General features: G+C 43.1%; 1 protein-coding gene across 1 annotated transcript in view; it reads left to right on the top strand.

Annotated features, from left to right (window-relative positions):
• sec24a (SEC24 homolog A, COPII coat complex component) overlaps nt 1–25,102 on the top strand; it is a 71,985-nt gene that overhangs the window by 13,473 nt on the left and 33,410 nt on the right. The window contains exon 3 of the mRNA XM_063053281.1: nt 20,618–20,788. Coding sequence (XP_062909351.1) covers nt 20,618–20,788 — 171 coding nt within the window. The remainder of the gene's footprint in view (nt 1–20,617; nt 20,789–25,102) is intronic.

Genomic DNA, 25,102 nt, shown 5'->3' on the forward strand with positions numbered 1-25,102 from the left:
CTACTGTTGCAAGGATAGTTTGGAGAGGCTGGAACTTTTCTTGAGGGGAGAAGGCTGAGCAGAGATTAAGTAGTATATAAAAATAGTGAATGGTCTGGAAAAGATGGATAATAGAAGGCTGTTTTCATTGGAGGTGTCAAAGGTTTGAAGTAAAGGTATAAAATCAAGGCAAACAGAATTAAGAGTGAAATATGGAAAAACACTTTCACTCAGCACATAATTGGAATCTGGAAGAGCTCACCTGCCTACAGGAGTATTTGATAGATATGATGGAATTAATGGATAGGCTACCAGTGGATGGAACTAGAGTTGCTCAAGGAGAGATAAACAAATTGATCTTCTGTGGTCAAAACTAAAAGTCCAACAAAAACACTTCTATATTAGGGCACATTGTTCTAGGGGAGCAGGATTATGCAGATCTCTTACTTTTATGATTCAAGTCAATGTTCCTTAGTTAGCTATACAGTTCAATTGAGATGCCAGTTGGGGCAAAGGCAGTAAATATGGGTTCTCCAGCCAAGTTTCTTAATGCACTTCTAGATATTTATGAATATTGTCATGAGTTCCCGATCCTTCACTTATTTCATAACTTGCATAGCAATATCAATTAATGGATGTTTGTACTCAGAACAGGCATATTTTGATATGTAGCTTATTAGAGATTGAAATTTGCTTTCACTAAACACACAATATAGTGCTTCAGATTTGCTTGTATCTTAAATACAATATCTTTAATTTTTACTGCAGGTTTTGACACTTAACTGTTCATTGCAGTTCAAGATCAGTTGGGTTGAGACTTGTGCTGAATCTGTCTGTTAGGCTTTTAATGTAGTTTATTATTTGCCGGAGAGCAAGTTACTATTTTGTTATAATTTGCTGAATTTTAGTTAGAGGAATTAATTTGGATTGTCTTAATTATGCGTTTTAAATGTTTGCTCTTGACTGTACATTTGTTAGTTTCATTTGTATTTGGGAGTTTGAATTCTCCTATCACGATGTGGATTTTCCTGGCCTCCCTCCCCTTTCTCCCTGTCTCCATCTCTGGAGACAAACTGTGGATTAACATCTTTTATTAAGTTCATTGATTCCCACAGTTATATTGACTATACCTCTTCCCTATAAAGATGCTATTCTCTTTCCTCAGTTCCTTCATCTCTGCTGCATCTATTTCCAGGATGCAGCTTTCCTTTCCAGGACATTTGAGATGTTCTCCATTAGGGCCCCAAACAGTCCTTCCAGATGAGGTAACACTTCACTAGCAAATCTGCTGGGATTGTCTATTGTGTACCGTGCGCCTGATGCACCCTTCTCAAGGTTGGTGAGACCCACCGTCAAGTGGAGGGCCACTTCTTCGAGCACCTCCGCTCCAACTTGCCTAAAGTGCAACTTCTGGGTGGCCAAACATTATGATTCTGATCCCCATTCCTGCTCTGAGATCTCAGTCCATGGTCTCCTGTTGTGCCAAGATGAGGCCAGCCTCATGGTGGAGGAGCGGCACCTTGTATTCAATCTGGGTAGCCTCCAACCTGATGGCATGAACATCAATTTTCCTTCCAATATACAAAATCATTCCCTCTCCCTCCCCTCTTCTTCTGTTCCCCAATTTGGCCCCTTACCTCTTTTCGTCTGCCTGTCACCTCCCTCTGGGTCCCCCTCCCCCACTTCCCTTTCTCCTATGGACCACTCTCCTATCATATTCCTTCCTCTCCAGTCCTCTACCTTTCCTACCCATCTTACTTCACCTATTCCCCTTCTAGCTATCCTCCTTCCCCTTGACCCAAACTGTCAACTGTTTATTCATTTCCATAGATGCTGCCTGACCAGCATTTTGTGTGCGACCGTGCTTCTGTCACATGATGCTGTTGCTAATTCAGCATAACCCTACAGATCCTTAGTTGATGTATATTTTATTCTCCATGATTGCTATTTCTAATCAGGCAATTTGATTGGGTGTTGATTTATATCAGAAGACTCGAAGCCATTACCCATCCTATAATGGAACATATTTCTATGGGTGGAGGAATGAAAATATCCCGTTTGTTCCATTTTTCAAGAAAGTGATGTTGCTGTCAGTTATATCTTTTTGTACATCTTAATTGCCCTTAAAAGGAAAGTAATGATCTCCTGTGATAAGTTTAGTTATTACTGTTCCTTAACTGTTTATCCATTGATAGGCCAGTCACCTGACCAGGCTCATGGCCCAACACCACATCTAACACGACCAGCCCTCTTGTTGGACTACTTGTATATTGGTTTAAGAAATCTTTCTGGATGCAACTAACAAAGTCTGCCCTGTCGAAATCTCATGAAGTAAGGAGATCGTGGAAAGTTGAAGTCACCTACCACCCACTACAACAATCTTGCTGTCTGTAAGCCTTTCCCTAACTTGGGAAGGTAGAGAGTGGCGTTGTCATATAATTCTATCGAAATGATTGCACCAGGATAGCAGGACTGTCATATGTTGAAAGATTGGAGCGACTGGGGTTGTACACACAGGAATTTAGAAGGATGAGAGGGGATCTGATTGAAACATATAAGATTATTAAGGGATTGGACATGCTAGAGGCAGGAAACATGTTCCCGACGTTGGGGGAGTCCAGAACCAGAGGCCACAGTTTAAGAATAAGGGGTAGACAATTTGGAACGGAGTTGAGAAAAAACTTTTTCACACAGAGGGTTGTGGTTCTGTGGAATGCTCTGCCTCAGAAGGCAGTGGAGGCCAATTCTCTGGATTATTTCAAAAAAGAGTTAGATAGAGCTCTTAAAGATAGCGGTGTGAAGGGATATGGGGAGAAGGCAGGAACAGGGTACTGATTGTTGATGATCCACCATGATCACAGTGAATGGTGGTGCTGGCTCGAAGGGCTGAATGGCCTACTCCTGCACCTATTGTTTATTGTCTATTTGACGAGGTCCCACACAGGAGATTAGTGTGCAAACTTAAAGCACACGGTATTGGGGGTAAGGTATTGATGTGGATGGAGAATTGGTTAGCAGACAGGAAGCAAAGAGTGGGAATAAATGGGACCTTTTCAGAATGGCAGGTGGTGACTAGTGGGGTACCGCAAGGCTCAGTGCTGGGACCCCAGTTGTTTACAATATATATTAATGACTTGGATGAGGGAATTAAATGCAGCATCTCCAAGTTTGCGGATGACACGAAGCTGGGTGGCAGTGTTAGCTGTGAAGAGGATGCTAAGATGATGCAGGGTGACTTGGATAGGTTGGGTGAGTGGGCAAATTCATGGCAGGTGCAATTTAATGTGGATAAATGTGAAGTTATCCACTTTGGTGGCAAAAATAGGAAAACAGATTATTATCTGAATGGTGGCCAATTAGGAAAAGGGGAGGTGCAACGAGACCTGGGTGTCATTATACACCAGTCATTGAAAGTGGGCATGCAGGTACAGCAGGCGGTGAAAAAGGCGAATGGTATGCTGGCATTTATAGCGAGAGGATTCGAGTACAGGAGCAGGGAGGTACTACTGCAGTTGTACAAGGCCTTGGTGAGACCACACCTGGAGTATTGTGTGCAGTTTTGGTCCCCTAATCTGAGGAAAGACATCCTTGCCATAGAGGGAATACAAAGAAGGTTCACCAGATTGATTCCTGGGATGGCAGGACTTTCATATGAAGAAAGACTGGATGAACTGGGCTTATACTCGTTGGAATTTAGAAGATTGAGGGGGGATCTGATTGAAACGTATTAAATCCTAAAGGGATTGGACAGGCTAGATGCAGGAAGATTGTTCCCGATGTTGAGGAAGTCCAGAACAAGGGGCCACAGTTTGAGGAGAGAGGGGAAGCCTTTTAGGTCCGAGATTAGGAAAAACTTCTTCACACAGAGAGTGGTGAATCTGTGGAATTCTCTGCCACAGGAAACAGTTGAGGCCAGTTCATTGGCTATATTTAAGAGGGAGTTAGATATGGCCCTTGTGGCTACAGGGATCGGGGGTATGGAGGGAAGGCTGGGGCGGGGTTCTGAGTTGGATGATCAGCCATGATCATAATAAATGGCGGTGCAGGCTCGAAGGGCCGAATGGCCTACTCCTGCACCTATTTTCTATGTTTCTTACCTCTGAGTTTTTCCCATGTAGACACAGTGGACGAAAGCTTACATTATATCCTGAGTGCAGCTGTGATATTACCCCTAACTAATAATATAACTCCCTCTACCCCCACCCCTTCCATCTCTTACCACCACCTCTATTTTTTTTCTAAAACACTGAAACTTTGGAACGTTAAGCATCCATTCCTGTCTCCTATCTGTGTGTTTGTGTGTCCTCCCCCCCCCCCATGATACCCTAGTATTAAAATATACACACTTCAACCCGTTCATCCCATTGTGTACTGTTATTATGGGTTATGACATCTACCAATCTCTCCACTTTCTTACCAAGTACTCTGTTTCCTATCCCCCTACCAAACTAGTTTAAACCCTCCCAAAAAGCATTAGCAAACCTCCTAGTCAAGTTCAAACAACAGGAATTCTGCAGATGCTGGAAATTCAAGCAACACACATCAAAGTTGCTGGTGAACGCAGCAGGCCAGGCAGCATCTGTAGGAAGAGGTGCAGTCGACGTTTCAGGCCGAGACCCTTCGTCAGGACTAACTGAAGGAAGAGTGAGTAAGGGATTTGAAAGTTGGAGGGGGAGGGGGAGATCCAAAATGATAGGAGAAGACAGGAGGGGGAAGGATAGAGCCAAGAGCTGGACAGGTGATTGGCAAAAGGGGATACGAGAGGATCATGGGACAGGAGGTCCGGGAAGAAAGATGGGGGGGGGGAACCCAGAGGATGGGCAAGAGGTATATTCAGAGGGACAGAGGGAGAAAAAGGAGAGTGAGAGAAAGAATGTGTGTATAAAAATAAGTAACAGATGGGGTACGAGGGGGAGGTGGGGCTTTAGCGGAAATTAGAGAAGTCGATGTTCATGCCATCAGGTTGGAGGCTACCCAGACGGAATATAAGGTGTTGTTCCTCCAACCTGAGTGTGGCTTCATCTTTACAGTAGAGGAGGCCGTGGATAGACATGTCAGAATGGGAATAGGATGTGGAATTAAAATGTGTGGCCACTGGGAGATCCTGCTTTCTCTGGCGGACAGAGCGTGGATGTTCAGCAAAGCAGTCTCCCAGTCTGCGTCGGGTCTCGCCAATATATAAAAGGCCACATCGGGAGCACCGGACGCAGCACATCACCCCAGTCCACTCACAGGGGGGGAGGGAAAGATGTGCTTAGTGGTGGGATCCCGTTGGAGGTGGCGGAAGTTACAGAGAATAATATGTTGGACCCGGAGGCTGCTGGGGTGGTAGGTGAGGACCAGGGGAACCCTATTCCTAGTGGGGTGGTGGGAGGATGGAGTGAGATCAGATGTACGTGAAATGGGGGAGATGCGTTTAAGAGCAGAGTTGATAGTGGAGGAAGAGAAGCCCCTTTCTTTAAAAAAGGAAGACATCTCCCTCGTCCTAGAATGAAAAGCCTCATCCTGAGAGCAGATGCGGCGGAGACGGAGGAATTGCGAGAAGGGGATGGCGTTTTTGCAAGAGACAGGGTGAGAAGAGGAATAGTCCAGATAGCTGTGAGAGTCAGTAGGCTTATAGTAGACATCAGTGGATAAGCTGTCTCCAGAGACAGAGACAGAAAGATCTAGAAAGGGGAGGGAGGTGTCGGAAATGAACCAGGTAAACTTGAGGGCAGGGTGAAAGTTGGAGGTAAAGTTAATAAAGTCAACGAGTTCTGCATGCGTGCAGGAAGCAGCACCAATGCAGTCGTCGATGTAGCGAAGGAAAAGTGGGGGACAGATACCAGAATAGGCACGGAACATAGATTGTTCCACAAACCCAACAAAAAGGCAGGCATAGCTAGGACCCATACGGGTGCCCATAGCTACACCTTTAGTTTGGAGGAAGTGGGAGGAGCCAAAGGAGAAATTATTAAGAGTAAGGACTAATTCCGCTAGACGGAGCAGAGTGGTGGTAGAGGGGAACTGATTAGGTCTGGAATCCAAAAGGAAGCGTAGAGCTTTGAGACCTTCCTGATGGGGGATGGAAGTATATAAGGACTGGACATCCATGGTAAAAATAAAGTGGTGGGGGTCAGGGAACTTAAAATCATCGAAAAGTTTAAGAGCGTGAGAAGTGTCACGAACATAGGTCGGAAGGGATTGAACAAGGGGTGATAAAACAGTGTCGAGGTATGCAGAAACGAGTTCGGTGGGGCAGGAGCAAGCTGAGACAATAGGTCTGCCAGGACAGGCAGGTTTGTGGATCTTGGGTAGGAGGTAGAAACGGGAAGTGCGAGGTGTGGGAACTATAAGGTTGGTAGCAGTGGATGGGGGATCCCCTGAGCGGATAAAGTCGGTGATGGTGTGGGAGACAATGGCCTGGTGCTCCTTAGTGGGGTCACGATCGAGGGGTAAATAAGAGGAGGTATCCGCGAGTTGTCGCTGTGCCTGGACAAGGTAGAGGTCAGTACGCCAGACTACAACAGCACCCCCCTTATCGGCGGGTTTAATAGTAAGGTTAGGATTAGTGCGGAGGGAGTGGAGAGCAGAGCGTTCCGAAGGAGTGAGGTTGGAATGGGGACAAGGTGCGGTGAAGTCGAGACGGTTGATGTCCCGTCGGCAATTAGCGATAAAGAGATCCAGAGCAGGCAGAAGACCAGAGCGGGGTGTCCATGAAGAAGAGGAGGGTTGAAGACGGGAGAAGGGGTCATCGGTGGACGTGGAAGAGTCCTTGCCGAAGAAGTAGGACACCTCCCTCCCCTTTCTAGATCTTTCTGTCTCTGTCTCTGGAGACAGCTTATCCACTGATGTCTACTATAAGCCTACTGACTCTCACAGCTATCTGGACTATTCCTCTTCTCACCCTGTCTCTTGCAAAAACGCCATCCCCTTCTCGCAATTCCTCCGTCTCCGCCGCATCTGCTCTCAGGATGAGGCTTTTCATTCTAGGACAAGGGAGAAAAGGGGCTTCCCTTCCTCCACTATCAACTCTGCTCTTAAACGCATCTCCCCCATTTCACGTACATCGGCTCTCACTCCATCCTCCCGCCACCCCACTAGGAATAGGGTTCCCTTGGTCCTCACCTACCACCCCACCAGCCTCCGGGTCCAACATATTATTCTCCGTAACTTCCGCCACCTTCAACGGGATCCCACCACTAAGCACATCTTTCCCTCCCCCCCTCTCTCTGCATTCCGCAGGGATCGCTCCCTACACAACTCCCTTGTCCATTCGTCCCTCCCATCCCTCCCCACTGATCTCCCTCCTGGCACTTATCCGTGTAAGCGGAACAAGTGCTACACATGCCCTTACACTTCCTCCCTTACCACCATTCAGGGCCCCAAACAGTCCTTCCAGGTGAGGCAACACTTCACCTGTGAGTCGACTGGGGTGATATACTGCGTCCGGTGTTCCCGATGTGGCCTTTTATATATTGGCGAGACCCAACGCAGGCTGGGAGACCGCTTTGCTGAACATCTACGCTCTGTCCGCCAGAGAAAGCAGGATCTCCCAGTGGCCACACCTTTTAATTCCACATCCCATTCCCATTCTGATATGTCTATCCACGGCCTCCTCTACTGTAAAGATGAAGCCACGCTCAGGTTGGAGGAACAACACCTTATATTCTGTCTGGGTGGCCTCCAACCTGATGGCATGAACATCGACTTCTCTAACTTCCGCTAAGGCCCCACCTCCCCCTCGTACCCCATCTGTTACTTATATTTATGCACACATTCTCTCTCTCAGTCTCCTTTTTCTCCCTCTGTCCCTCTGAATATACCTCTTGCCCATCCTCTGGGTCCCCCCCCCCCCGTCTTTCTTCCCAGACCTCCTGTCCCATGATCCTCTCGTATCCCCTTTTGCCTTTCAATTTCTTAGCCACACATTCATTTGTTCTTTTTTCTTATTCCTGCCCTTCTTACAGGAAACAATATTAAGCAATCTTGAATCTTTGTTATCTTTTGAGGTCCTGCTTTTTGAACTCTTTGCTAAATTCACTGCATTGGATGCAAAATACTGGAGTATGGAAAAGAGTACAGTCGAAGTTTCAGGCCGAGACCCTTCAGCAGGACTTGTCTGCAGTTCTGATGAAGGGTCTCAGCCTGAAACGTCGACTACTTTTTTTCCATAGATGCTGTCTGGTCTGCTGAGCTCCTCCAGCATTTTGTGTGTGTTGCTTGGATTTCCTGCATCTTCAGATTTTCTCTTTTTTGTCATTGCACTGGACCTTTTCCCTCGTTCTACCTGTGTCATTGGTGCGAATGTGAATGTTGAGAATGTTCTGCAGCCACTCTTGACTCTCAAGACATCCTTGACCCTTAGCACCTTGCAGCTTTTCTGCTGATGGCCAGATACAAGTTAGAAATGTGGTGAAATACTCCATTACTTCTGGATGACTGCAGCACCGGTGATGTTTGAGCTCCATCTATACATTACTAAAATTCTCATTCTGTTTGTCTGTTTGTGCCCTCAAATTAGCCCAAACGGTGCATTAAAGCGGCACTTTTTTTGACTAAATGGACTTAAAATGCGCTAACTTACAGAATGCATGCAAAGGTCAGGGTTAAATTCGTATAAAATTGCTCACTCGTCAACAGGCCCCACTTTCCACACCCAGTTCCAGCTTTCATGGAAACCGCGACACGACGCTACGACGCATATGCGCGGCCAGTTTCAGCAGCGCCTCACGATGCTCACAGGAGCAACACCAACGGCAGCAAAAGGCAGGGCAGCTCTATTTCGAGCGGTCACATTCTGCTAATCACCATCAGCATGTGTAGGATTGGGACAGATCAAACTGCTACCCATCAATAAGAAATAATTAAATCTTATTGTAATGAAGTACTTCAAAACACCCATCAAACCCTTTGCTGCAGTCAAAGGACAGTGGTGACTATATCATGTCTATTTAGGAGAGCTCCAACCACATCATCAAGAGAAATCAGCATCCTGGAGGCTTTGGTGTTACTGCTTCGTATCTTCTATCCAGCATTAAGGTAAAAAAAAAATGGTCAACCTAATTATGCTGCATGGAAAGAGAAGGGGGTCATTATGGTCAAGCGATTATGCCAGACGTCATCGGGAAACGGCAAGGAGAGGGAGGGAACAAGAATCAGATGAGGCCAAGGCCGCACGACTCCAGAATCAAAGAGTCAGGACAAAAAAGATGAGAGAAGAAGAGACAGAGGAGGAGAGGCATGCACGTCTCCAAAATGACAACAATAGGAAAGGAATCTCTCTTCAATGATTTTCATTAATGCACCAGGAGGAACATTTATCATCAACTTGATCTTCGCTAAAGTTAGAGGAGATGGAGGTGTTGCTATTGCTGTAGCATCATCCGGTATCGCAGCAACATTGATGTCTGATTGTAGGACAGCACATTGAAGATTCAAGATACCGCTCAAAGTCAATGAAGGTACCCTTTGTAACATCGATTAAAAACACCAATACTGCAAATTCACTCCAAAATGCGAGGCTTATTGTCTGGGATGAGTGCCCCATGATTAAGAGGGAGAGCTTCGAAGCCGTGGACCGGACTTTTCGTGATGTATGCGGCAAGAATGAGGCCTTCGGGGGTATTTTAACCATTTACTGTGGCGACTTCCATCAGCTTCTAGCAGTTGTGGAACGAGGAAATGATGCTGATGTGGAGAATTCATGCGTAAAAAAAATCCTACTTATGGAGAAGCTTCAAGTTTCGATTGAAGAGAAACATGTGATTGAGTGAGGGAGAAGGACGATATTCTGATTTCCTATTGGATGTTGGAGAAGACAAAATTGAGAAAAATGAAAACTATGAAATCAAATTACCTGAAGATATGATTCTGCCAGCAAAAACTATGGAAGAATGTATCGATTTCATCTACCCAATATTTGACAATCCTGCAGAACCGTTCTCGAGGAATTCTCTCTTGGTTCCTCTCAATGAAATGATGCGAAAAATAAACTTCGCATGCATTACATGCTTCCCTGGAATCATGAAAGAATACTGTTCCTTCAATGCCGTAAGTGAAGGAGCTAACGCCACTCATTTTCCAACAGAATTCCTTGATTCGGTTGAACTCTCTGGACTGCCACCACATAAACGAGAATTGAAGAGGGGATCTCCCGTCATTTCATTGAGGAACTTGGATCCACCAAGGCTTTGCAATGGAACGTGAATGATGGTGGAAGAACTGCACAACAATCTCATCGTAGCAAAGATAAACATTGGTGTGTTCAAAAGTGACATTGTCATGATCCCAAGGATTACTGTCAGTTTATCAGAAGGGGAAGATGTCCCTCTTCAGCGGAGCCAGTTCCGGATACAGTCATGCTTTGCTATGACTATACATGAGGCGCAAGGCCAAACCATGGAGAATGTGTTGATGTATCTAGAGAAACCGGTATTCCAACATGGTCAGCTGTATGTGGCTTTAAGCCAGGGAAAAAGAAATGAAAATGTTAGAGTATTCTTGAAGGGTGGCAGATCAACCAGAAATGTTGTCATCAGAAGTGTCCTTCATTAAACAAGGAGGAGCTATATTGTCTGAGTTTTTCTTCTTTAATTTCCAAAGCAAAGTGATAGCAATAGCATTCGGGGAAATTTAATGTTCATTCTGATCACATCATACTGCATGACCTTTCTCACAAAGGGTGCCCCAATGGGTCATATTATCTAAAAACAAAGCAGTCCTGAGCAGTTATTTCCTCCACTAATGCACCGTTCAGTATGTTTTTTTTTACCAGCATGTGGAAAGGGCACTACATATACTTTCCTAACTTAAATACACTGGCTACACTGAACTTGCCTATGCCTACATTAGAACATCCTTCTGCCTTATGAAGGAAGAAGAGTCTTGCGTGTGTAGGAACAGCATCGTCTGCAGGCTCCCCCGCCATTCTCACACCATCCCGAATAAGAAATGTAGTGCCTTTGTTTTGACGTTGATGCATATAAACATCTGACCCTTTCCAGGCAGCACTGGGAACACCTTGATGTGGAAGAATTGGAGTAGTTGAAAAATGGCAGCTTGTCACCTCCTTCTGGAAAACTCTGGGCAATCCACAAAGAATAGATACATTTAAAAGCAAGAATAACTCTTCAATGCATGAATGTGGTGATTAGCCAATGTTATGTTTGTCTATCAAAGTTTTCTTTAATCTCCACATGTTTTTTTTTGTTTGGGAAGAATTTGCTAATAAGAGATTGGGTGTGGGCAATCGTGCACCAACTGAAAAGGACCTTTGTAGCTACTGTAAGTCAATATCGGAAGTAGGTGAATATTTGTCGTATGGTTACGTCAGCTTTGAAATCTTGGAAATCTGCTGGGAAATTACTTTTGCTAGGAACATTTTTTTCAATTAAAATAATGAGCTTTGTATTATCTTGGTGATTACTAAATATTGCAGATAAATAATCTGGTGGTAAGTTCAAACCAGAGCTATTAACACTTGCACAATAAAGTAGCTTTGCTATTATCTCTTCAAGCCACTTAATAAAAGTTGGTAGTTGTAATGGTAGTCTTTAGAGAGAAGTGATAACTGTGAGGGAACGAGTAAGTTATCTTTTGGGGAACACCAATCTTGCAAATATGGTGTTCTGTGGTTTATTGCAGGTTTTGATGGTTTATGTGTGCAGTTCATTAAGCTACAGTAGAAATAGAGAATTTGAAGAAATGGACAGTGTGGGGAAATATACAGTGGTAAAATGAGCAAAATTGTGACCAGTAATAATTATGCATCTTTTCACATAGAAGTGTAATTGTTGATGATTGAAAATATTGCCCGTGTTAACATTGCCTCTGGGTATTCAGTTAACCTTGTGATTTAAGGAAAATGTAGCTTTCTTATCTGGTAAGGGTGACTATGTAAAAAAAACAGACTACTGTAGGATTAAGCAGTTCCAGATCATTGTCAGATAGATCTCTTTTTAATGTTTTTGTCCCATTTATTAAAGCAGCAGAGCATGTTGACATAATACACGGTATGAATCCATTCTTCAGGTAAAACCCCACAGTCAGTTACCACACAATGACTCCTACTTGACTACCACACAAAAGGCTGGAGGTCAGGCTGCATCTGTGGAGAGAAATAAACAGTCAAAAGTTTTGGGCCCAGACCCTTCATCAAAACTCGGCCCGAAACACCATTTGTTTACTCCCCTCCATTGCTGCTGCTTGACCTGAATTCCTCCAACATTTTGTTTGTGTTTCTCTGGATTCCCAGCATCTGCAGAACCTCTGTATAAAAATAGTCAGATATGAGTGTGTCCCCCCACAAAATCAGTCAGTCTTCCCCAAGCAGAAGCCCCTGATGGACCATGAGATCCGTAATCAGCTGAGAGCCAGATCAGAGGCATTCAAGGCCAAAAAAGTTATAATAAGTCTAGGTATGATTTCCAGAAAGTCAGCTCAAGGGTGAAGTGTCAATTCCAGACTAAACTTGAATCAATGAAGGTGCTCGACAGTGGTGGCAGGGCTTGAATGCTATCATCTTTTATAAAGCAAAATCAAACGACATAAGCAACAGAAGAGCTTCACTCCAGATGAGCTCAATGCTTTCTATGCTCACTTTGACCATCAAACTCCCACAGCTCCCTATGATCCTGTGATTTTAGTCTCTAAGGCTGACATACAAGCAGCCTTTTGGAGGGTAAACTCATGAAAAGCATCTGGCCAGGCGGGGTACCTGGCCAAGTACTAAAGACCAGTGCTGATCAATTGACTGGAGGGTCCACTGAGATCTTTAACCTCTCGCTTCGGCAGTCTGAGTCAAGCAGGCTTCACTCATTCCAGTGCCTAAGAATAGTGTGGTAACCTGTCTCAATGGCTATCATCCAGTAGCACTTATATCCACAGTGATGAAGTGTTTTGAGAGGTTGGTGATGAAATTTATCAACTCCTGCTGGAGAAGCTACTTTGATTCGCTCCAATTTGTTTATCAGCAAAACAAGTCCACAGCAGATGCCATCTCACTGGCTCTTCACTCAGCCCTGGAACATCTGGACAGCAAATGCTCTTTATTGACTACATCTTGGCATTCAAGTTCATCATCCCCTCAAAACTAATTAATAAGCTTCAAGACCTTGGCCTTTACCTCCCTGTGCAATTGGATCCTCAGCTTACTTACTTGCAGTCCCTAGTCACTTCAGATTGACAACAACATCTCCTCCACCATCTCCATCAGCACAGGTGCTCTACAAGGCTGTGTGATTAGCCTCCTGCTCTGCTCACTTTATACTTAGGACTGTATGGTTAAACACAGCTCCAGTGTCATTCAACTACTGTCATAGGCTGAATCATGGGTCAGCATGTAAGAGGGAGATTGAAAATCTATTTGAGTCGTGCCACAACAACAACCTCTTAATATCAGCAAGACCAAGAAGCTGATCATAATAAAGTTGTTAAGTTTTCCACAAAAGACGTCTCCTGACTTTTCACACCTTTTGGCTTCAACAAAAGACGTTTGCTGATAGAGCTTAAGACAGGACATTCCTTTATCAATTAAAATTTAAATTTCAGTGAAGTCTTTTATCTAAATTATTAAGTTTTGCTCTATTTGAGTAGCTGGGATGTCTATCAAACTGATTGTACTTTTGTATCAACCTGAGTGTTCTTTTGTATCGGTGGCCTTATAACTTGTAGCAATTCTGATGTCAGGCAGCGAACTTGTTGAACCGCTGGAGGGATGAGAATGCTTCTCCCCTGATGTCGGGACCAAGTCACTCGCTGGCTGAGATAGAAGAAATAAACTGGTGTAAAGATAAGTAACGATTTTTTTGTGCTGTGATTATTTGATCCGGCAAATTTACATTTACAATCATGGGCAACAGGAGAAGGAAAACAGGTCCGTGAGATAAGAGGTCAGCAAATTCCTCAGTGTTATCATTTTGGAGGACCTATTCTGGACCCACCATGCACGTGCAATTACAAAGAAAACCCGGCAGCACCTCTCCTTCCTTAGGATTTTGCAAAGATTCAGCATGACATCTAAAACTTGCATATATGTATGGTGAAGAGTATATAGATGAGCTGCATCACAGTCTGTTATGGAAACACCAATGCTCTTGAATGGAAAATCATACAAAAAGTAGTGGATGCGGCCTAGTCATCGTGGGTAAAGCCCTCCCCACCATTGAGCACATATGCACAGAGCGCTGTCGTGGGAAAACAGCATCAATCATCACGGACATCCACCACGAAGGTCATGTTCACTTCTCGCTGCTGCCACCAGGAAGAAGGTACAAGAAGCTCGGGACTCATAGCACCAGGTTCAAGAACAGCTATTACCCCTCAACCATCAGGCTCTTGAACCAGAGGGAATAACTTCACTCGCACCATCACTGAAATGTTCCTGCAACCCATAGACTCACTTTTCATCATCTTATGCTCTTGATATTTATTGCTTACTTCATTATTATTATTTCTTAATTTTTGTATTTGCACAGTTTGTTTTGCACCCTGTTTCAACTTTCAAGTTGGTGTGGTCTATCATTGATTCTATTGTGGTTATTATTCTATAATGGATTTATTGAGTATGCCCACAAGAAAATGAATATGCTTTGATAATAAATTTACTTTGAACTTTAAATCGAACACAGTGCATCTACCATTTCTTTCTTACTCTTACATCTTTTACAGTAATAAATTTATTTAAATGTGATTTCCCCTTTCACCATTTCTTACAATTCAGAAAGGTCAATGTGGTTTCATTCTGATTTGTCTGAATATCCTGCTAGATAAATTATATGTGGTTTCCATATTTTCAGTAATTCATTGCAGGAAGTTATTTTGCGCAAACCTAAAGTTTAAACAAAAACCTTTCTGCAATGAGCTGGCCAATTATTAATCTTTACAACATGATATACTTTTTTTTCAATTTACTACCACTTTTAACTTAGTTTTCTATCTCTTCAATTCTCAGTGGAATACGTCTATATTCCAGTTCATAAAATCCTCAAATATCTGTGTATTGCCGTTTATAATTCATTTTATTACCCACTAGCCAAATTGCCATCATTTTTAAAAAAGTTTTAGCCATTTGTTTCAAACCGAGGGTTCTTGGTCAAACCCAATCCAAAATTACATGTTACAGTCTCTCTTCGCCAAAGGATCACTTGCTCTCAAATCATTAATTCAGTTTGGTTGTACACAGCTGATCTTATATAGTTGGGCCACAATGTACAAGCTAATTCAAATATCCTCTTTGACCTTGAGGTTACTTTGCCAATGTACATAGATTAGTTGCAACCCAGTTATTTCTTGGTTTACCCTGAACTACCGTATAGCTATTGTTAGGAGCTCTGCAAATTACTCTGTTATTTTTCTTGTCCTCGGCCAAAATAATTTCTTTGATAACTTTCTTCTTTTACTGATCCAATTCCATATTTATGGAATTAGCATAATCATTTGTTTCTGCTATCCTAGGGTTTGTCATTTGCTCTTGAATCTTTAGTTCCCTCACTTGGTCAACTTGCATCCTTGTCTCTATAGATGATGTCCTGATGAAGTCTTTGCCCAAAACATTGACTATGTATTCCCCTCCATAGAATCTGCCTGCTTGTTGAGTTCCTCACCAAGAGCCTTGGCATCCACTACTCAATGAGACATAGGAACAGAATTAGGCCATTCAGCCCATTGAGTCTGCTCTGCCATTCTATCATGGCTGATCCTGGATCCCCTCAACCCCATATACTGGCCTTCTTGTCATATCCTTTGATGCCCTGGAAACTATCAACTTCCATCTTAATATTCCCATGGACTTGGCCTCCACCGCTGTCTGTAGCAGAGTATCCCAAGGATTCACTACACTCTGGCTAAAAAAATTCCTCCTTACCTCTGTTTTAAAAGGTTGCACCCCTCTTCCCCCACCTCGCCCCCCAATTTTGAGGCTGTGCTGTCTAGTTCAGGATGGTTCTGGATAAACCCACCAGAGGGAACTTCCTCTCCACATCCACCTTATCTAGTCCTTTGGGTAGATTTCAATAAGATCCCCCTGCATTCTTCTAAATTCCAGTGAGTACAGGCCCAAAGCTGCCAAATGCTCCTCACGTTAACCCCTTCATTCCCAGAATCAACCTCGTGAACCTCCTCTGGACTCTCCAATGACAGCACATCCTTTCTGAGATATGGGGCCCAAAACTGTTGACAATACTCCTAAGTGCTGCCTGACTAGTGACTTGTAAAGCCTCAGTATTATCTCCTTGCTTTTATATTCTATTTCCCTTGAAATGTATGTCAGTATTTAATTTACCTTCTTTACTACAGACTGTACATTAACCTTCTGGGAGTCTTGCACGAGGACTCCTGGTCCCTCTGCACCTCTGATGTTTCAGCTTTCTCTCCACTTAGATAACAGTCCGCACTATTGTTCCTTTTACCAAAGTGCATTATTGTACATTTCCCAACAGTGTATTCCATCTGCCATTTTTTTGCCCATTGTTCCAATTTGCACTACCAGCCCCACCACCTGTCTTCGTATCATCTGCAAACTTTGCCAAAAAGCCATCAATTCCATTATCCAAATCATCAACAAACAATATGAAAAGTAGCGATCCCAATACTGACCTCTGAGGAACACCACTAGTCTCTGGCAGCCAGCCAGTAAAGGCCCACTTTATACCCGCTCTCTGCCTCCTGCCTGTCAGCCATTCCTCTATCCATACCAATATCCTGTAACAGCATAGGTTCTTATCTTGTTAAGCAGCCTCATGTGGCACCTTATCAAATGCCTTCTGCAAATCCAAGCAAATGACATCTACTGCCTCTCCTTTGTCCACCCTGCTTGTTACTTCCTCGAATAACTCCTAACAGATTTAGCAGATGAGATTCCCCTTTACGGAAGCCTTGCTGACTTTGACTTATTTTATCATTAGTCTCCAAGTACCCCGAAACCTCATCCTTAATAATACACTCCAACACTTTTTCCCAACCACTGATGTTAGGTTGACTGGCCTATAATTTCCTTTCTTTTGCCTTCCTCCCTTCTTAAAGAGTGGAGTGACATTTGCAATCTCCCAATTCTCCAGGACCATGCCAGAGACAAGTGATTCTTGAAAGATAATGACCAATGCATCCGTTATCTCTTCAGCAGCTCCTCTAAGGACTGTAAGATGTTGTCCATCTGATCCAGGTGACTTATCCATCTTAAGACCTTTGAGTTTGCCTAGCACTTTTTGTTTTGTATACCAATGGCACTCTCTCCTGCTCCCTGATACTCATGGACCTCTGGCACACTGCTAGTGTCTTCCATAGTGAAGACCGATGCAAAGTACTTACTGTGTTCATCTGCCATTTCTTTAGACATTTAACAACACCTTTCATTAACACCTTTGTAATGCTGGTGATAGGTGAGTAACCAAAACTGCACACAATGGTTCAAATCCTCACCAATGTCTTGTACAATTTCAACATAATATCCCAACCCTTACGTTGACACAGGCCAATGTGCCAAACACTTTCTTTACAATCCTACCTTTGACATCACTTTCAAAGAGATATGGATCTGTATTCCCAGATCCCTCTACTGTGCCACACTCCTCAGTACCCTACTGATCACCGTGTAAGATCTACCCTCATTAGTCCTCTTCAAATGCAACTCAACATTTTTCTGTATTAAATTCCATCTGCCATCTTTCAGCCGATTTTCACAGCTGGTCAATATCCCATTACAAGCTTTGATAGTCTTACTCACTGTCTACTACACCCCCAATCTTGGTGTCATCTGCTAATTTGCTGATCCAGTTTACCACAATATCATCATGATCGTTGATCTAGATGACAAAAAACAAAAGACACAGCACCAATCCCTGTGGCATACCACTAGTCACAGCTCTCCAGTCAGAGAGGCAACCATCTACTATTGCTCTCTGGCTTCTCCCACATAGCCAATGTCTATAATCTCATTTTGAATGCCGAGCAACTGAATCCTCTTGACCAACCTCCCATGAGAGACCTAGTCAAATGCCTTGATAAAGTCCATGTAAACATCCACTACCTTGCCTTCAACTTTGCTGATAATTTTCTCAAAAAACCTTTTGGTTGGACATGACCTACCACACATGAAACCATGTTTACTATCCCTAATCAGTCCCTGTCTTTCCAAATACTTATAAATCCAGTCCCCTAGAACAGTCATCCCCAACCTCCGGGACGTGGATTGCAGGTTGGGGACCACTGCCTTAGAATACTTTCTATTAACTTTCCCACTACTGATGTCAGACTCACTGGCCTGTAATTTCCTGGCTTATTCTTAGAGCCTTTCTTAAGCAACGGAACAACATTAGCTATCCTCCAATCCTCCAGCACCTCACCTGGGGCTTTAGATATCTCTGCTAGGGCCCCTGCAATTTCTGCACTAGCTTCCCAGAGGGTCCAAGGGAATGCAGTGTCAGGCCCTGGGGATTTATCCACCTTAATTTGCCTCAAGACTGCAAACACCTCCTCCTTTGTAATCTGTATAAGGTCTATGACCTCACTTCAGTTTTGCCTCACTTCTGTAAATTCTTTGTCTCCTGACTAAATACAGATTTTAAAAAATCCATTTAAGATCTCTTTTGGCTTCACGTATAGATTACCTCTCTGATGTTCCAGAGGACCAATTTTGTCCTTTGCTATTTTTTTCCTTTTGCAAGAGCAACCTCAAGTCTTCTTTTAGCCCTCCTGATTTCCTCCTCAACTGTTCTCTTGTATTTCTTATACTATTCAAGTACCTAATTTCTTCCTACTTGCCTATTATTTGCTATGCATCATATTTTTCTTAACCCTGGGCCTCAATATCTCTCAAAGAACCAACATTCCATGAATCAGTTATGTTTGCCTTTTATTCTGACAGGAACATACAAATGCTGTACTCTCAAAATTACACTGTTGAAGGCCTCCCACTTACCAAGTACACCGTTGCCAGAAAATTACCTGTTCCAAAGCACACTTACTGGATCCTTTCTGATACCATCAAAATTGGCCTTTCTCCAATTTAGAATATCAACCCAAGGACTAGGCCTATTTGTTTCCCTATACAATAGTGTCATGGCAGTGCAGCAGTTAGTGTGTCGCTGTTCAGTTCTGGTGTCCTCTGTAAGGAGTTTCTGTACATCCTCTCTGTGGAATGCATACGTTTTCCCCATGTGCTTTGGTTTCCTCCATACTGGATAGGTTAATTGGTGATTGTAAATTGTTCGGTGATTAGGTTAGGGTTAAGTCGGGGTTACTGGGGCTGAAAGGGTCTACTCCGCGCAGTACCGCTAAGTAAATAAACAAACCTCTGTCACCTGCCCTGTCTCATCCTGTAATAGGAGATCCAATATCTCACACTCTCTAGTTAGGATCTCATGTATTGATTAAGGAAACTTTCCTGAATACACTTGACAAACTCTTTCCTCATCCAGCCCTTTTACAGTATGGAGTCCCAGTCATTATATGGTAAGTTAAAATCACCTACTATAACAACCTTATGTTTCTTGCTACAGTCTCTGTACAAGTTTGCTCCTCTGAGTCATGCAGACTGTTGAGACTGTTGGGTGGTCTATAATATAATTTCATTAATGTATTCATACCTTTCTTATTCCTCAGTTCTACCCATAAAGCCTCGGACAAGCTGTCCAGTCTGTCGTGAATAAACACTGCTGTGACATTTTCCTTGACTAATAATGCCACCCCTCCCCCTTTAATGATCCATACTGCTCTACACATCTAACACAACAGAGCCTTGGAACTTTGAGTTGCCAGTCCTGTCCCTCCTGCAACCAAGTCTCACTAACGGCTTTAGTGTCATAATTCCATGTGCTGATCTATTCCCTAAGCTCATTTGCCTTTCCTACAATACTCCCATGCCTTGAAATATACACAGTTCAGGATCTTAGTCCCACCACGCTCAGCCTTTTGATTCCTGATTTGGTAGTCTTTCTCCACAACCACTTCTCTATCTGTTCTGGTGCTCTGGTTCCCATTTCCCTGCAACTCAAGTTTAAACCTCACCCTAGTTAATGGTAGGGGCCCATGGCATAAAAAATTTGTGAACCCCTGTTCTACACAATCCAATGCCTCCTGTGGATTGCAAAATTCTCCTCAAACTAAAGAAGTCTAGTCAGGGTTGTGCCTTCTTTGTAATTGCATCAATATGTTGGGTGCAGGATGGACCAGCCTTTCCACTTCTTATCTCTTGATGAGTACTGGTGTGTGTTCCCTCGATTTTCCCCATCCTGAAGTACGTAATCATTAGCAGTCTTCCAAACATTAACATTGCCAAAGGCTTTGGGAGCAAATATAGCATTTCTAAGATGTGGATACCTCCACCCATTAAGGTTTTGAGAAAGGGGGCATTTATGCTCTGCAGCTGTTTTTATAAGTTTAATTTGAAAAGTCCCTTGACCTTTCATAGCATGAATGAGCAGAAATTCTGGTCAATGTTGAATGTGTTTCCTTCCATTTTCAGCTAACCCACATGGAGTAAAGGTATACAGTGGAGAATATACTGTATGAAAGCTTGTGTTAAGATTTTTTTCACAGGTATTCTTTGATATTTGCTCTAGGTCTACATTTTGTGGAATATCATTTTAGGTTTGTGAAATAGAGTATAACCATATATATGTAATCAAAGGTCACGAGGTAATAGTAATTTCATTTTCTGCAGGATCATTTCATCCACCAGTCAACCAACCATCACAACACATGTATCAGCCAGGCAGGGCACCTCTGGGACCCCCTCCAAGTGGGGGCCCTCCTTTAATCAGACCACCTCAACCTCTGGTGAACACTAATCATGATGTACCACTGGATCAGAACATTTCAAGAGATTCTGAAGGTAAAATTTCTAAGGAATGATACTTGGTTTTCATTTAAATACAGAATATGGTGTACAGAAACTTGGGTGAACACATGCTATTTTAGATATAAGCATCAACCCCAAGTGCAGCAGAGTAGATTTGTCAGTTCAGGACTTCAGAGGTGCTGGACTGTCAGATTATGTGAACTGTTGAATGTTACTCCTATTAATACATCAACCTTGTTTTAAGTCAGTTATTTTTTTTAATGGTGTACCAGTGAACTAGGTAAGTTTAAAGAGAGCATGGGAATTGGGTCACTGACTTTTGAATAGCAGATTATTGAAGTTTTAGTGTAAACAGAAATTGGTGCTATTGAAATTCTCGTTCACTTCAAAGTAAAAACCTAATGCTTCAGAAGTACATGTAGCACATTTATTTCTCTTGAAACTAAACACCAAAGATATATTTCAAGCTTAAAGAAGGCAAAGTGAGAGATTTATGTTCAAGATGTGTTTGGTTTTTTTTGTATTTGTGGTACAACTAGATAAATTTAGCCATGTTAGGTTTAAAATATTATATGCTGTTCATCTTCCACGACTGCTTCAGTCCTCTCATAAAGGTCCTTCCACATTGCTGTTAGGTAGGGAGTTCCAGGATATGAACCTAGTAATAAAGAAATTTCAACAGATTTCTAAATCAGAATGAGACGTTCCTGCAGGTGGTAGTGTTTTCAATATGCCTTCCCTTGTTTTTAGTGAAAGAGGCTGTGAATTTTTGCAAATTGAAGAGACTTCCGTCATGCTCTTGACTGTTTTGTAGTTGGTGGAAAGGCTTCAAGACCTGCTCTTCTAGTCACACTACATGTGGCTGGTTGAGTTGATTTTCTGGCGAGTGGTGTTGCTCAGAATGCTAATGACGGTAATGTGATCTGATTTCAAGGGTAAATTCTGCATTCTTGCAGTTTTGTGCCAAGTAATGTTCATACCACTTCTTTACCCATGTGTGAATCTGGAGTAGGTCTAGTCCTTGCTGCACCCGGTTCCAGCTGGTTTTATTTAAGAAGAAGTTGAGAATGGAATTCAACAGTTGTTAAAAGTGCAATTCCATTTAATGATGATGTCACTAATGCTGCAATTGAAGATACTTTGGCATGGGTTGCCTTAAAGCCTTGCAGCAATATCCTTGTCCTGGAATTATTGATCTCCAGTATCTACAGCTTTATTCCTTTGTGTCATTTGTGGATCCAATCATCAGACTATTTTCTGACTTCAGCTATATCGTGGCTTCCAGATGGTCAAATGCTGCCCTGAAGGAATTTTACCCTTTGATTCATATTTTGCCCAAAGCTGTGCAGAGGTCAGAAGCTATATGATTATAGCAAAACTCAACCTGGGCAGTTTTTTAAAGAGTGCTTGGTAGAACTATTTAGTAGTCTGATGTATAGCGGTTTGCTGAATTAGATCTATCCGGTGCTCCCGACGTGGCCTTCCATATATTGGCGAGATGCAAACTGGGAGATAATTTTACTGAATACCTACGCTCTATCCGCCAGAGAAAGCAGGATCTCCCAGTGGCCACACATTTTAATTCCACCCATTCCCATTCTGATATGTCTATCCACGGCCGCCTCTACTGTCAAGATGAAGCCACTCTCAGGTTGGAGGAACAACACCTTGTATTCCGTCTGGGTAGCCTCCAACCTGATGGCATGAACATTGACTTCTCTAACTTCCGCTAATGCCCCACCTCCCCCTCGTACCCCATCCGTTATTTATATACACAAATTCTTTTTCTCTCTCTCTTTTTCTTCCTCTGTCCCCCTCACTGTACCCCTTGCCCATTCTCTAGGTCCCCCCCCTTTTTTTTTCTCCCTAGGCCTCCTGTCCCATAATCCTCTCATATCCCTTTTGCCAATCAACTGTCCAGCTCTTGGCTCCATCCCTCCCCCTCCTGTCTTCTCCTATCATTTTGGATCTCCCCCTCCCCCTCCCACTTTCAGATCTCTTACTAGCTCTTCTTTCAGTTCGTCCTAACGAAGGGTCTCGGCCCGAAACGTCGACTGTATCTCTTCCTAGAGATGCTGCTTGGCCTGCTGCGTTCACCAGCAGCTTTTAAGTGTGTTGCTTGAAATTCCAGCATCTGCAGATTTCCTCGTGTTTGCGTTAGATCTATCCTGTTTGCTTTCACACATCACACAACTTTATTTTGCAGCATTAAGGCATATTAAAAAAATCAAAGTTGTGTCAGTCTAATAGGTTAATTTAGATTTAGTGTCCATGGAATTGATAATTGATGTAGGCTTTATGGAGCATTGTAAGAAAATAGAAAGGTGTTGAGATTTATCAAAAGGAGTAAACTAGATTTGCAGGGGAATGGGAACCAGATAGTGGAGACAGATGTTCTTAAGACCTCAGACAAAGTCAGGAATCAAAAGGTTAAGCAAGATGGAACTAATCTTCAGAATTCCATGTATTTCAATACCATAGAAACTACAGCACAGAAACAGGCCTTTTGGCCCTTCTTGGCTGTGCCGAACCATTTTCTGCCTAGTCCCACTGACCTGCACACGGACCATATCCCTCCATACACCTCCCATCCATGTATCTGTCCAATTTATTCTTAAATGTTAAAAGAGAACCCGCATTTACCACCTCGTCTGGCAGCTCATTCCATACTCCCACCACTCTCTGTGTGAAGAAACCCCCCCCAATATTCCCTTTAAATTTTTCCCCCCTCACTCTTAACCCATGTCCTCTGGTTTTTTTTCTCCCCTTGCCTCAGTGGAAAAAGCCTGCTTGCATTCACTCTATCTATACCCATCATAATTTTATATACCTCTATCAAATCTCCCCTCATTCTTCTACGCTCCAGGGAATAAAGTCCCAACCTATTCAACCTTTCTCTGTAACTGAGTTTCTCAAGTCCCGGCAACATCCTTGTAAACCTTCTCTGCACTCTTTCAACCTTATTTATATCCCTCCTGTAATTTGGCGACCAAAACTGAACACAATACTCCAGATTCGGCCTCACCAATGCCTTATATAACCTCATCATAACATTCCAGCTCTTATACTCAATACTTCGATTAATAAAGGCCAATGTTCCAAAAGCTCTCTTTACGACCCTATCTACCTGTGGCGCCACTTTTAGGGAATTTTGTATCTGTATTCCCAGATCCCTCTGTTCCACTGCACTCCTCAGTGCCTTACCATTAACCCTGTATGTTCTACGTTGGTTTGTCCTTCCAACGTGCAATACCTCACACTTGTCAGTATTAAACTCCATCTCCATTTTTCAGCCCATTTTTCCAGCTGGTCCAAGTCCCTCTGCAGGCTCTGAAAGCCTTCCTCACTGTCTACTACACCTCCAATCTTTGTATCATCAGCAAACTTGCCGATCCAATTTACCACATTATCATCCAGATCATTGATATAGATGACAAATAACAATGGACCCAGCACTGATCCCTGTGGCACACCACTAGTCACAGGCCTCCACTCGGAGAAGCAATTCTCTACCACCACTCTTTGGCTTCTTCCATTGAGCCAATGTCTAATCCAATTTACTACCTCTCCATGTATACCTAGCGACTGAATTTTCCTAACTAACCTCCCATGCGGGACCTTGTCGAAGGCCTTACTGAAGTCCATGTAGACAATATCCACTGCCTTCCCTTCATCCACTTTCCTGGTAACCTCCTCGAAAAACTCCAATAGATTGGTCAAACATGACCTACCATGCACAAAGCCATGTTGACTCTCCCTAATAAGTCCCTGTCTATCCAAATGCTTGTAGATTCTGTCTCTTAGTACTCCCTCCAATAACTTACCTACCACCGACGTTAAACTTACCGGCCTATAATTTCCCAGATTACTTTTCGATCCTTTTTTAAACAACGGAACAACATGAGCCACTCTCCAATCCTCTGGCACCTCACCTGTAGACAGCGACATTTTAAATATTTCAGCCAGGGCCCCTGCAATTTCAACACTAGTCTCCTTCAAGAAGTATTGTAGGAAAAGCAGGTGAGCTCGGGGCGTGGATCAATATCTGGAATTATAATATAGCCACTACTGAGACTCGGTTGCAGGAGGGGCAGAACTGGTAACCCTGTGTTCCAGGGTTCCATTGTTTTAGATGAAGGGAGGAGGAGTGGCGTCACTAATCAAGGAAAATGTCACAGCAGTGCTCAGTCAGGATAGACTGAAGAACTCGCAATGCCATTAGTTTCAAATTAAATATGCAAAAAGATAGGTCTAGTGGTTGTGTGATAGTAGGTAAATGTTAAATTTCCGCATACTGACTGGAACTCTTATACTGTGAAAGGCCTATTGGGATAGAGTTTGTCAGAT

This window comes from Mobula hypostoma, chromosome 7, assembly GCF_963921235.1.
Source record: "Mobula hypostoma chromosome 7, sMobHyp1.1, whole genome shotgun sequence".
Taxonomy (NCBI): domain Eukaryota; kingdom Metazoa; phylum Chordata; class Chondrichthyes; order Myliobatiformes; family Myliobatidae; genus Mobula; species Mobula hypostoma.